At 39.0% G+C, this 14,564-nt stretch overlaps 1 protein-coding gene across 1 annotated transcript in view; it reads left to right on the forward strand.

Annotated features, from left to right (window-relative positions):
* Invadolysin (leishmanolysin-like peptidase, invadolysin) overlaps positions 1 to 14,564 on the forward strand; it is a 241,179-nt gene that overhangs the window by 176,377 nt on the left and 50,238 nt on the right. Inside the window, exons 3-4 of the mRNA XM_083141170.1 lie at positions 12,444 to 12,474; positions 14,219 to 14,301. Of these exons, the coding sequence (XP_082997296.1) occupies positions 12,444 to 12,474; positions 14,219 to 14,301 (114 nt within the window). The remainder of the gene's footprint in view (positions 1 to 12,443; positions 12,475 to 14,218; positions 14,302 to 14,564) is intronic.

Genomic DNA, 14,564 nt, shown 5'->3' on the forward strand with positions numbered 1-14,564 from the left:
TGGTAGACTCTATCTTTAACAACCCCCCCGCCCACAGGAACTCAATCATAGTGTAACTTTGTTTGATGATCCGGTGTTCGCGTTGATCATGTTCAGAGAATCGATTCCTCTTGGAGTTTCAATCATTCAAGGCTCGCTTTGTATAAGAATCTTAGGCTCAGTCCAGATAAGTATTTGTAATTTTTATTTAACGTCGTTGTTCTTCAATTTCTGGATAATCGCGGCGGTGAGTGATGATTAGATGAAATTGATGAATAGACATTCCCAAGCCGGGACTCGAAACCGGGAACTGCGGTGGGAATGTGTGCCAAATTCGTAAATGTTTGTGGAAGTTACCTGTTGTTGCTTACCACTTATTTTGTTTATTTTACTTCGCCTTTTGGCCACTTTTCACTTTTGGCTAATCGTGAAGATATGTATGAGTGGTAATATGATGAAACTGACGAAGGGACAAAGAACACCCATGCCCAGGTTCCTGTGACCCCTGGCATCGTAGCGGGCGCTCAAGAAACTTTCCAACTATATGCCATGTTAAACGTGAAAGACTCCTGATTGCCATTTTACTTCATCTGCATTTTTGTCATTTTTTGGATGTCTTTCCTGTTGGTTCTTTCATTCTTCTTTGTTAAGATGAAAATTTCGTGCTAATAAAGTTTGCAAAATGTGAAGTGTTCCTGTTCAGAAGTAAGTAGCGAAATAGAACTCGATCTAGTGACACAGGGACTCCCGGTTGGACAGTTCGTTAGCACCCACTGACCCACAGATTTTCGAGAGAACGGTTGTCAATATGAAGATTGCGTGCGGAGCAGTGTTTCCACCGGTAAACTTTTAACTCGTAAGGGAAAAAGATATATTTTATGAAAAATATCAACATTTCAGGGACATATTAAGGCATTCAGCTTCTGTTTCAAGTGAAGTACATTTTCCTATTCTTAGTCACATAAATTATTCCATCAAAGAAGCAAGCATAATAAAAATAATTTGAATTTGTCTTGGGAAAGTTAATATCTACCATTTATCAAACTTTTAAAATTTAGCAATACAACTGGTATGAGCCTAACGGTGGCTGTTACCACCATTTTTTTTTGTATTTTCTGTATTTTCCTAAGGTGTAGAATTTGATACGAATAATCTTAGTTTTTCATTCATACCGGAACTACAAACATTTCTGTGAATTGGTGATTTCTATGGGTTAAGTAGCAATAATAATTATAGTAGCCGATGAGAAAATTTGTGATGCCAAACTTAAAATTATCTAAGATTAAGAGGAAATGCAGGCATCTAAAGGGCAAATTGTGCTCCTAGATCTAAAAACACTGGAATATACTGAAGTGTGAGTAACGCCATGTCTAAGAGTCCTCACAAGTTCTGGGCTTAAATCATGGAGACATTAGTTGAATTCATCATAACCATTATCCGATCTAATCAGATGATTGAAAAGACAAATTCAACGTCATGCTTCTCTTGTTTTCAACAATAATAAGTTGAATTAAGTTTAATTGACTGAAGAAGGAATAGTAACATTCAGTTCAACAAAAGTACTACGACACGAAGCAAAACACTGAGAGATAGTAAAGAAAAGCAGACATGAAAGTGAAAAGAAGAGCAAAAGACAGAAAAATGAGATGCATGAAAGTAGTGTGGGGAAAAGAGAGAACGAAAGATCCTATGGACAAGAGGGAGTGTGGGAAAAGAAGGCTAGAGCATAGAAGGAAGATAAAGTTAAAGCAGGAAGGGGGACAAAAAGAAATAAAGGGGGAGATATGTAAGAATATTAGAAGGATGGAGATGGTAAAGTACATCCAATGGAAACAAGGAAAATAATTGTATAATATTTTAGCAGTAATGAATGCAGGCGAGGAGGGTGGGGGCATTTGACCCTACCTGTAGATACCAATGTTGCAGTTATATTAATTATATTAACCGTAACAATATAACTTTGGTATTTTTAAAATTCCTACTTTCACGCGCGTGTTTGATATTAATTGAACTTTCACAACCTTTTCAACCACTGTCGTGTTTTGATCAATGTTGAATATTGTTTCTTTGATTACACAATTAATGAAAAGTGTTTACTAAACCAATGGGAAGGGTTTAGACCCGTTAACCCCTCTCCCTTGCATACGGTCATCCACACAACCATACTTTGTAGCCTGGTAGCCAGTCCAGCGCCAATTCCAGTAGGCATCAGGCTAGGTCCGTGTAATTCGGCCTTTAGTTACAACGGGCTTCAGTCAAGATTTTCCTAACAAGGGAGCTGACAGTGACATCTAGCGGCTGCTGTTTCTTTTCGTTTGGGACATTGCCACTGTTTTCCCGTGCTCTATTTTTTCCTCCTTCTTGTGTGTGCACTTATCTTCTCCGCCCACTTACACTCGCAGGATTTGCCTCCAGAGCACGAAGAAAGTCGCTCAGTCAACACGACAGAGAAAGTGTACGTTTCGTTTGTGCCTTAAACCTTCCACAGTTTTGGGTGGAGGGTTCGACTTTGCGGAGGATGACCGAAGGAGGTAGGGGAAGGGGTCTCTTTGTTCGCTCTCCCGCCATTAAGTATTACACGGGGAACAGGTGCTACCTGCCCCGGGGGAGCTGAATCGATGATGAGGGGAAACTACATGCTCGCCACAGATACGGGTCAAGGTCTGCTGCAGGAGAGAGATTTGGACAACGGGGTGGGCCCAGAAGAACTTGTTGACACAGAAACTAAAAAAAACAGCGTGTATTTGCCATCTTGTTAACTGAAACAAATTAGGGTTAGGTAACAGTAGAAACTGAGTACACTTTGATGTCTTTAGTGCAGATAAACTACTTGTTCGGTGCAGTGGCGTGCCCAAGGGGGGTGGGGTTGGTGGGAGTTATAACCCCCCTCCTTTGGCTCAGTACTCCTAAAAAAAAAGAAAATCAAAGGTAGGAAAAGATGCCGAAATGAAGGATGACTGCCAGCAAAAGTGTACATAACCCCTTCCTTTCGAAAATCCTGGGCACGCCACTGGTTCGGTGATCCTTGCCTCCGAATGACACCTATGAGCAAAGGCGCTTTTAGAGGGAGGTTCGAACACCCCTCACCCCCTCCGCGAAAGACTTGAAAAGTCCATAATTGAATAAGCAAAATACGTGTTTACTTTTGTATACCCACACAGCACACAAATTATATTTTGGATATTTGTGTCGGAAGTTCTTGCCCCCCCCCCTTAAAATAGGCACTAGTCAAGTTGGATAGTTCAATGAACTAACAGATCTGTAACTACGCACTGGTAATGAGCAGGCTGGAAAGTTCATATGAACTAACCGAACTCTGAGTACGTGTGTTAGTTTTTCTCCACCACACACATAGCTCCTGATAATATAGTCATGAAACAGAAGGGTACTATTGTATCTGAGAAAATCAGACAGAGGTGTGATGCTTCCTGCGGCTGTCGCAGTGAGGCTTGTTGTACACTAAGATGCGATCGTCCATTGAGAAGCGTGTACTGTTGATCTGTCGTCACATCCAAAAATCAAGTTATTTTCTTGTAGAAAGGAGTAGAAGTGCTCAAGTGACATTCTAGCCGACCTCCGTGGCGGAGTGGTTAGCACAGCGCACTACGACCCCAGGTGTCTCGGGCTGGGCATAGGTGTTCTTTGTGTCCCTTCATCAATTTCATCACATCATCTTCGCGATTAGCCAAAAAGTGTCAGAAAAGCGAATTAAAATAAACCAAACCAATCAACTAACTCTAGTGGCACTTGTCCCTCGGATTTTCCAGCATGAGAACGGTCTCCTTTACAAGTGCACTTGCAAGAGAATAGGTTTTTGTCTTTGTGTATTCAGTTTACTCCTCGTCTTATCCTTCAGTTTACCGTGGCAATGGGAGGAATTATGACAATAATAACCATCCATTCCAGCCCTATATCCCTATTTTTGCAAACAATACGCTAATCTCTAGTAGAGCTACATGGAAATCAGCTCGGTCCCTGTTTATATCTTGCTACATGAAACAGTGCAAAGTGTAGGTTAGAATTGAATCTTGGTGAGGTGAGGTATCAGAGTGAATTCGCCACTCCCAACTATTAGTTCTCGACCCGCCACTGCTCTGACTTCTGTGCGCCTATGTTAATTAGTGGGGATTGTTTGTTCTTACCTATCTTTAGTGTAGTGTCCCTTACGTCTACAAAACCCTCTTTTGGCACTCCCGACAATTCTACATCTCTATGTTAATCGGAGTGCCTTATTCAATGGATGATATGACCGAAAAGATTGGTTGACTACCCATTCTAATATTTTACCATTTCTTCATGTATTTGCCTTTAAGAAATATTTTTTAAATTAAAGGAAGAGACTGTCAAGACGGAGTTACAACCCCACCCTTCCCATCCAGCTCACCATTAGTTAATACAGCGAGAACAAATGAACCGATGAAATAGAAAAGCCAGAAAAGAAGCATCCATAACTTTTCCGATATCGAACCAAGGATACTTACTTGGCTTCGCAGACACGAACAACGGAGGCAGATCATTTGGTAAATTAACAAATAATTTATTCGCCTTGTACACTGATGCATACTCGCATCCGCAAAACAGACTTACTTATATTCTTTATTACCCACAAAAGATAGTTTTCAGATTGATTGATTGATGTGGTTTATTTTACTTTTCGTGAGGATGAGTGATACGATGAAATTAATGAAGGTACATTCACAAAGAACACCCATGTCCAGGTCGGGATTCGAACCTGGGTCGCCTTGCGCTGCGCTAACCACTCCGTCACCGAGTCCGGCTGATAGTTTTCAGATTGGATAGGTATCGTCGTTTAGTAACCGCTTTATACAACGAACCCTTGCCATGAACACACACAATTATAAATAATAAAAACGTATGTAGTTACATATGCCCATAGGTACCACAAATTTATGCAGGATGTCCCCGTACTACACTGACAAACTTTCACAGCACGTAGAGCACATGAAGACGAACCCTTTTTTTGGTGGTGGGCGTGGGGTAACGTTTTGCTCGTTAAGATCCCGTTTCGGTGCTACGAGCTCTCGAAAAAGTGCATGAGTCACAGATTCACGGTAGTATGTGTGTGTGTGTATCACGCGCGCGTGTATGAGAAACAATCTTAAATTCCAAAATTTGTTTGAAATATTTGTTACCATTATGTAATATGTTCTTTGCTCTTTGAACTATGTGATATACAGAAATTTTCAGTGTTTCCCAGGGCTTTTCGAAGTCAGCTTTCAAGACCGAAGCGACAAGGGACACACTGAAGTAACAAGCGACCTCTTCAATCTATAAGCAAGCATTCACCGCGCATGCTTGAACAACAGACCGAGGCGACACTATGCACACCATTGAGAAAACTGCCTAGTCTGAATGGCACGTGTTGCTTGTCACCTTCTGCTTCGGTCTGAAAGCTCCCTAATGCCGTTATGACTGAGTATTGAGCATATCTGAAAAGTAATATTCTACTGAATTTTCAGAATAACAAGTTTCTGAGGGGAAATAACATTTTTCTACTTCGAAAATTGATTTTTTTTCACAGGTTCTTTTTGAATCACCCTATACTCTTGCAGGTTCCAACTTCCAATCTACGAAAGATAGGAGCAATGCGTTTCCACATTCCTTCGCCGTGATGTACTTTACTTGCCAGCGGCGAAACTCGTGCTACGCAAAAGATCAGTGAAAGTGATCGTTATGCCTCCTCGCCATTGAACCGGCAGACCCACATTAGCAACTCCCTGCTTAGGTAGCCAGGTCATGCGCGTGCTTCCTTCTTTCAACTCATACCGTATGCTGTACTCGGTCTTGAACGGTGTCACTTGACGACACTCCAGTTCCTGCTCCAGTGCCAGTGATGTCACCACCCTTTAGCGCCTCGTGTTCAGCAGGAAGGTTTGTTCGGAACTTTCCTTGCAGTTGATGAAAGGGAAATAATGGGCGAAGTCAGTTGCATAACCAGTGAAGAAAGATCAGAGACAGGAGGAGGCTTGGCCAGGGAGCGTTGATACTTTGGGCCAGCTTTTCTTTCATTCTTCTTAAAAGGAAAAATATAGTACATGAAAAGATAAAAATGAAATTTGGCATTGTACAGGAAGCCAGTATTTACATCCAAATCATTTAGATAAAATTTTCTTGGTTATAATTAGACCGGATTTTTAGGTTATAATAAGCGTGCTTTCACATTCTAATATCCCAGTGATAATAATATCTCACGGTGCTGTAAGCACATGTCCACACTATCTCAAGAAAACGAAAAATTCTGAGTTTGCCATACAGGTCCATCCGATGAAAAGTTCCGAAAAATCGAGAGATCAAATCCTATCGAAAATACAAAATTTCAGGTTGCTAACATTTTTCACTATAATATTACGGACGTGATTTAAAACCCGAATTACTAGGAATTACACCAAAGAAGAGACTGAAGATTCCTACATTGATGATGATGATAACTAGGGAGCGGAAGTTGATGAAATGTCATCTTTTTTCTGACATCTCGGACACGATGTCCATTAGATACACACAAAATTACACTTCGTCCAGAACCCAAAAACGGTAATTTTAAAGTGCATTTTTTTTTTTTTGCATTTTTTGCCATTTTCAGGTTTTAGGTCATTTTCTCCGATTTTTGGCATTTTTCAGTCATTTTTCGCAATATTCGGTGTATTTGTTTCGTCATATTTTGTCACTTCTTTCATTTTGGTAATATTCTTGATTCAATGTATACGACTTTTTCATTACTTGTTTTAAAATTATTCGGTTGTTTCTATTGGAAATCCTCGTTGCATATTTTAATTGAATGTGCATGTGGTATCATATCGTGCCTCTTTTTTTTTGAAAGCAAGATTGCATTTTGTTTAATTTCCTTTTCATTTCAATTTTTAACCTGAAACTCACAAATTTAATGGTCATTTTTTGCATTTTTTACGTCATTTTTAGGACATTCTATAGGTCATATACCTATATTTTTTAGGTCATCAACTTCCGCTCCCTAATGATAACAGTATTCGTGCATGACGTGTGACGTAGGGATGGTCAAATCCGTTGTTTTTTGTCCTACGGAGTATATGATCGTAAAATGAGGAAGTCGTAACTTTAATTCTACCTGAAAAATTGTTAAACATTTCTGTCCAAAATTCGGATTGCCTCCGAAATCCGGGTATTAAAATTTCCGAATCTAGATCTTTAAATTTTCCAGAAACTTGATATATTTGATCATTCTAAGTGTGTAGAACTGGGTTCTCCTTTCGATGCGCTAAATTTTAGCGTTTCTCTTGCGTATTTCTAGCTAATTCATGGTGTCGCTTGACGAATTTCGCGCAAATATGCGAAGATTCTGACTTTTTAATATATATATTTTACTTCTCTAAAATATTTAAAAAACAATATTATTATTATTTTGGTTTGTCATTGCCACATAGGGTGACCAGACACATACATTAAAAAAAGAGGACTGAGCATGGTGAAAAGGAGGACAAAGACATTGAAAAGAGGACACCGCAATATATATATCGCAACCCATTTTTCATTATTCTTAATTTAATAAAAAAAATATTCTTAGCGACACTTTGCTCGCAGATACTTCTCCGATGATTTTTTCCAATAATTTCCTCTTACCCTAATCTATTTTTTAACGCCTGACAATAATAGCTAAGAATATCTAAAATTTGAGATTGAGTTTTGTTCACTTTTGGCCGAGTGCACCAACGCCGATTATTTCGAAGTTCAGATGAGCGGGATCATTTTTGATCCACTCTAAATGAACTTGGTTTAAAGATTTGCATTGCACCAACGAAAAACGACGTTCAAGAGATTCCGTTCAAATGATCCGAGATTAATTTGTAAGGCTATACGTGATTGGTTGGCTAAAACAAATGACAATCAAGAACCCCACCGAATAGTGTGATGTGTTAAAGTATCAACGTGTAGGAGAAGAAAGTAATTCGGGCCGCAAACTTATCTGATTTTGAGAAATGTACTGATCAACCTTGTCGACGAGTACAAGGATGTAGTAGGGTGTAAAGAAATAATAATCTTAAAAAACAACTGACGGCATAAGACAAAAGAATAAGGAGAAAGCATGGAACCTTCTTCTACGGGACTTCAATGCCTTACGAAATGCCTTCGCGAGAGAACAGCGTACGCTGAAACTCGCCCGCTCAATAAAGATATTTTATTATTATTATTACTGTATTGTGGTAAGTATTTGAATTTTTCATTTCTTAATTCTTATATATTTATATTGTCATGTGTAGCAACAGCATGTAGCAATATCGTAACATTGCTCTGTTCTAATTTACCTTGGACTTGCACATGTTTTGTGTTCTGGGATAGAAAGTACAGTATTTAGAAACATTTCGACTTTGCACCACAGAACCACAAATTATTATTATTATTTTGGCAGTTTTTAGTTTACTTTACACAACTCTCGAATTATCAGCATTGTACACCCAACATCTCTAGCGTTTGCACGCCCTCGATATCACTTTCCGCTCTTTTTATATTCAAAAACAACTGCCTGCAGTCGAAGCGTCAGTATCGTGAACCAGGATCGGCCACCAAAACGGTGGCGAATGGCCGTTCAGAAGATAAACTCGTTTTGATGTTCCTAGATCGCGATCAAGTGTTGAACCGTCTTCGTGCAATGGAATTTTCCAGTGATCCTTTCCCGATCCGAGTTTAAAATTTGATCTTCGTTCGTGCACACGGCCATTTATGCACACAGCGGCTAATCGGGATTGGACCTAAAGTTTAAGTGCGATCCGAACCCCTAAGTGCCTCCAGTCTATAATTCAGTTTTGCTTCTTTTCCAATTCTTGGATTTATAGAATGAAATATCCCCAGTGACGTGCACTGAGGAGTAGCTAGTCTAGCAGAGATAGATCAATCAATCTCAAATCTCTAATTATTTTCAAATCACAATATTTATTGTTTTCTTGAAGCCACAGTTCATATGCAACACTTTTTATCACGCGCTTCTCGACCCTCGGTGCGTTCAGCGGCCTAGCTCGCTCTTTCTCCGCCTCACAGTTCCAGGTAGAAACGGGTTTCCGAAGGGAAAGGGAAGATTTCTGCCTCTACCTCTCTTGCCCCCTCTTCCCCCGCTCCAATGGTTGAAAGCCCGTGCTTTCAGGTCCTCCAGTCTATCTCCTATAGGACAGATAGGGGATTGGATTCCCTTCGCTTCCTTTGTAAATGCTCTAAAGAACTAAGGGGAATTTTTTCTGCAGTACTTCTGTCCTCTGTATTTACACTACTTTTTACACGTTGTACAATATGTATGTATAATATGGGATGTACTTTTATTATTTATGCAATTGGAATGTCTTATGTGCAGACAAAAATTTTATGATTTTTTTAAAAATATGGAATATATAATGATTAAATAACAAATATTTGCTCACGCTCTCTCTTGCTCTCGTTTTAGTAATGTTTTATTTAAATATACTAATCTCTTGGCCTCCAAATAAAAAATGGGTAAGCTAAACAGTCATAAATACGGATGTATTAATTTGGGCAAGTGAACGCGCGTTCTAATTCTTGTTGTTGATTTGGTTTATTTTACTTCGCTTTTCTGCCACATTTGGTTATCGCGAAAATGAGGATGAGTGATGATGTGATGAAATTGATGAAGGGACCTCGCAAAGAACAATTGAGGCCGGGATTCGTGACGAGCGTGCATTCGTGTTCTTATGTGTTGTACTCTGCCTGCAGTGAGTAATGAGAAAATTGGAAATGAAAAATGTATCCCAGAACTCAAAAAGCCAAATGAATATCATTGAAGAAAGTAGAAAAATGGTTTGTTTAAAGTTGTGGTTTGTTACCCATCGCTTTTTCTAGCTGTATAAATTTAATCGGAATAAGTAGCTAAGAGTTTGGAAAGTCATGAGGGACAATCATAAACAGTGAATTCTAGGCTCCTGATTTCACAATGCACTGGGAGGAAATTATTTGTATTTTCTTCTCTCTTCCACCGCTTTACCTAATTTCTGCCATGACGATGAACGTTGATTAAATTAAACGGGTGAAGAGTGGTTGCAAAGAAACACTCATGCAAAGGCCAGGGCTCGAGCCCGGATCCTTCAGTAACGAGATCGTGAGATGGGGAAATTATGGAAATCAAGCAATGCAAAATTTTTGAAAAAACGTTAATCATATATAAAGATGGTATTTCAAAAATTCAATTTAAAATTACTACTCAGGAAAAATGCAGTTTGCTTTACCGATAGACACGTATCCGAATGGTTAGCGCCTTCCTCACATGTTTGTTGTCGACCGACCTCCGTGGGGGAGTGCAAGTGGTCCCGGATCTGTACCCGATGGAGGCATATATTGGTTCGGATCCCACAGTAAACTATAGGTCTAGTCCCGATTAGCCTTTCTGTGTATAAAGTGGACTTAAAACGTCAAATCAACCATCAAATCAACCTACCGTGGGGGAGTGGTTACCACAGCGCGCTACAACACCAGGAGTTCCTGGTTCGAACCCCTACCTGGACATGGGTGTTGTTTGTGTTTGTCCCTTCATTAATTTTGTCGTATCATCTTCGCGATTAACCTAATGTATAAAAAAGCGAATCAAATAAAATCATTCATTGATTGATTGTTTGATTTGGTTTATTTTACTTCGCTTTCCGCCATATTTGGATAATCGCGAAGACGATATGATAAAATTGATGAAGGGCAAGGGACACACAAAGAACACCCATTGTCAAGCCGAGATTCAAACCCGGCATCTCTGGCTCAGTAGTCAAATCAAATCGTTTTCGATTTTCGAAAGTGGTGGAAGTTATGTGTACAATTTTTTGTAGTCATTCTTAACATTGCAATTTTTCCTGTATTTGACGTTCTTCTTTTAGGAATACTGGGCCCTAAAAGAGGGGGGGGGGGACGCCGCTCATTGCTACCCCAAGTGTCTAAGTCACCGCACGTCACTGAATATCCCCATAGGTGAATGCACAGCTTTGCTTAACTACTTCCAGAATTCTGAATTAATATTTTAAGTAGTTTAGATTGCAACAAGAAATATGATTCAAAAGCAGAGAAGAATGACAACAATCTTACACTCTTCCTCGTATTCGTTTCTTTCATCCTTAAAAGCTATATATTTTCTTACGAGATCATAGTTGAATTTACACTTTCGCTTCGTTATTCCACAAAGTAAAAATTACTTAATAAAAATTCTCACTACGCTTTTCTCCATCGCGTATGTGTGACTCGAAAAGGAACTGCACAAACTTCATGCGTTCCCCGCTCAGAGAATTATGCAACCAGTTACATTAATACTAATGACTCCTTCGGGCAAAGTGATCGTGGTTCAGCCTTCAAATGCTCTGTGTACATTGCTCGAATACTTAACGCGCCCCAAGTGATATACTTAAGACGTAAAATAACACATGACGAATATTAGGTGTGGAAGCATTCTTTATGCAGCACATTTTCTATGATAGATACTATATTCTTTCCAAAAAGGAGGACATTTACAGATTTCTACAAAATCCGCCCGGACGCCGGACAGACATATAAAAAGGAGGACATGTCCGGATAAATGAGGGCGTCTGGTCACCCTATTGCCACATCTCCCGATGACCGGACGCCTTTGCCACTGATGGAACCCTACCCATTATTTTTGGGCAGACACACACAGCCAACATATCGAGGTATAGTTATCTTAGTGCTATATTTACTATATTTTCATGTATTTGATTGATTGATTGATTTGTTGTTTTAAGTCCACTTTATGCACAGTAAGGCTAATCAGGACTGGACTTGCAGTTTAAAGTGGGAGGATCCGAACCACTTGTGCCTCAACCGGGTATCGAACCTGGGACCCCTTACATGTATTTGACTTTATTTCTTAAGAAACTTGGCCATCAACCCTCCCTTGCACATAGTACTGTGTAGAGAGTAAATCAGGATAGTAGAGTGCTCATGAATTTCATGGGAGTGAAGTATACTTGCCTTCGAATGTTTTTTTTCACACATCCAACATTCGTTCTTGTGGCCCTCAAAGGCTGTTGCGCCACGGGTTATGTTATGTTAGGCGATCATGTTAAATCTGTACATGTTGAGGTAAGGTGGCCTCGAAATTTCATGTTGTGTGATTCGCTTAGATATAACTGAGAATTTCATGAATGTGGAATGATGAATGCCTACATGAAGTTGCATTGAATTTCTTATATAATATCTGTACATAGTCTTACTCTCAAAATAGACTTCTTACCGCGAAAGATAGATAGTTAGCTACTTTATTGAAAATGAGACTGAAGAGAAATTCTAAAATGATATTAGAATACAAAAATAACAAGACATTTGTTGCTGCACATGTTTTTAAAAAAATAGTTATCTGCCATAAAATCACTGATAACTGAAATTATATGGCTTACATGGCATAAATGTACTTTAAGCAACTATACCTGCAAAATATGCCGTTATATATATTAATGCTTTCTTTTCCTCTTTCACAGGCTCGATCGAGAGAAGTTTGAATTAATTAATGTAAGTACCTATTCCTCTTTACATGTTGGCAAAAATTAAATTGATTCTAATTATGAAAAGATTCTCAACCAGGTCTGTTCCTGATATTCTTTCGAAAGCTAAAATCACCATGAACATCCACCGGATTTTTTTCCAGGCAGGTGCAAGAAAGTTGTTGTTTTTTTATTCAAGGTGGGGAAAGAGGCATATTTTCCCCATAATAGAGTTACCCCCTCAAAAAAATCTTCAATATGAAGTTATTATCTTCCTTCCCTTGCAATACAATAATTAACACAAATTACTGTGACTGAAATGAAATTATGTGTGTGAAATATATATATTCCAGGTGTACATTTATTTTCCAGAGGGATCACTCCTCTTCCCCCCCCCCCCCCCCCCCAGTTTCCCTTCTGAATGTCCATGAACGTCACTTACCTCCAAGGATTGGAGGTGAGTGTGATCTGGCCTGACTGATATTCCGAAAGAATCAATTTATTATTCGCCCCCAGGAAAGCGTCAAGAATTAATTGTAATTATAATGTAATAAGCACTAAAATCCAGTTGTATAATTGAATATTGTTGCAAGTCAATGATTTCAAATTATCTTCCTATAATTGGGTGTTTAATTGGATATGTGAATGAAATGTTCAATTAAAGAGTGACAGATATTTACAAAACACTGAAATACAGATAATGATAGTTTCTAGTGCATAAAAATCACGTTGCATATAGGTTTCTTACTACTTTCTCTGTTGAAATAAATATAAAGATTCAGACAGCTGTAGCTAGTTCACTCTTCTTTAAATCATCTGTAAGGGGATTGCAACTTTTTGCGCTAAATCACATAGGCTGTTACATTGTTTCCACTTCTAAGCAACGCTTGCTAGCTGTGGGGATGTTTGGAAGAGTCTTCGGTATAACTGGGGGGATGCTCCTATGTTTTAACATGGTAACAATGAGACAGCTGGGGGGATGCTTTGCGAAAATTTTGCCAGCTGGGGTATACCATCCTCCTGCATCCCCCCCTCACTTCCAACACTGCTTCTAAGTTTTCATTTACAAGTGGTAATGAAATGAGTAACCTTCATGAGTTTAATTGGGAGGCTGAGTACACATCAAATGAAGGAAAGTATCCACTGCACATGATGAGAAATAATCTCACTTGGGAATCTGATAGCATCAGTTACTGAACATGTGGGCTTTTTTTTTCTTTCTTAAGAAAGAACTGAACAAGCATAATGCCTAAAAATACAAGCCATTCCTGGTTGAAAAGTGAGGGGAGTTTGTACTGCATTGTATTTAATATGTCTTTGTTAGAAGGCTAGAAGGTTAATTCTGTTACACTTGACAGCACTAAGTGCGCTATCATCTGCAGGCTGTTGTTGCCAACATTTGATTCAAACTGATTGCATGAGTCTTTCAAAAGGGCATAATTGGTCTGTTCAGGCCCTTAGGGGTCAAATTCATTTGTTCTTAATCTGAAATGCCTGCCCCCTATGAGTCAGTTGCCATCCCTTCCCCTCTGCTGTAAATGTGACAACTAAGTGTTAAAATTTCCCTGCCAAAGGGAACTGCAAGCTGTTGTTGGCAGAGAAGGAAGCACATGCTCTCTCTCCAATGCTCTTGTCATTTGGTAAAATAAATCATTGTGGTAGCTGACAAGGTCTTCCAGCAGATAACACACCACCAACAGTACCAGGATAAACCTTCCTGCCTAAACAATGACAGTAAATATATTATTTTTCTTCTTAATTTTCTTTTTCAGAATACTATTCTTCCAGATGCAGTTCACTTCTGGGAACAAGCTCTTATGGTTAGGAAAACAGAGAATGTGATAAGACTTAACAGGTAATGAGAACTAATGATCATTATATATAATATATATAAAATAATAATTTTGCATAAATTATTGTTAATGTGTCAAAAGTATAATACTACATTTAGAACAACAAACATCCTGCATTTTTATGTTCCACCTCTGCAGTCACACATCACAGTGATCTGTAAATGGTCTGATTAAAATGACAATATTATCCATAATTGAGAAAAATGCTGCTTTCTCACTTTTAGTGAGTGATTGATGCCAGGTGGCTATTGGTCGGTCTCCCAAG

The sequence above is a fragment of the Lepisma saccharinum genome, chromosome 1 (assembly GCF_977018435.1).
Source record: "Lepisma saccharinum chromosome 1, izLepSacc3.1, whole genome shotgun sequence".
In the NCBI taxonomy this organism is placed as follows: Eukaryota; Metazoa; Arthropoda; class Insecta; order Zygentoma; family Lepismatidae; genus Lepisma; species Lepisma saccharinum.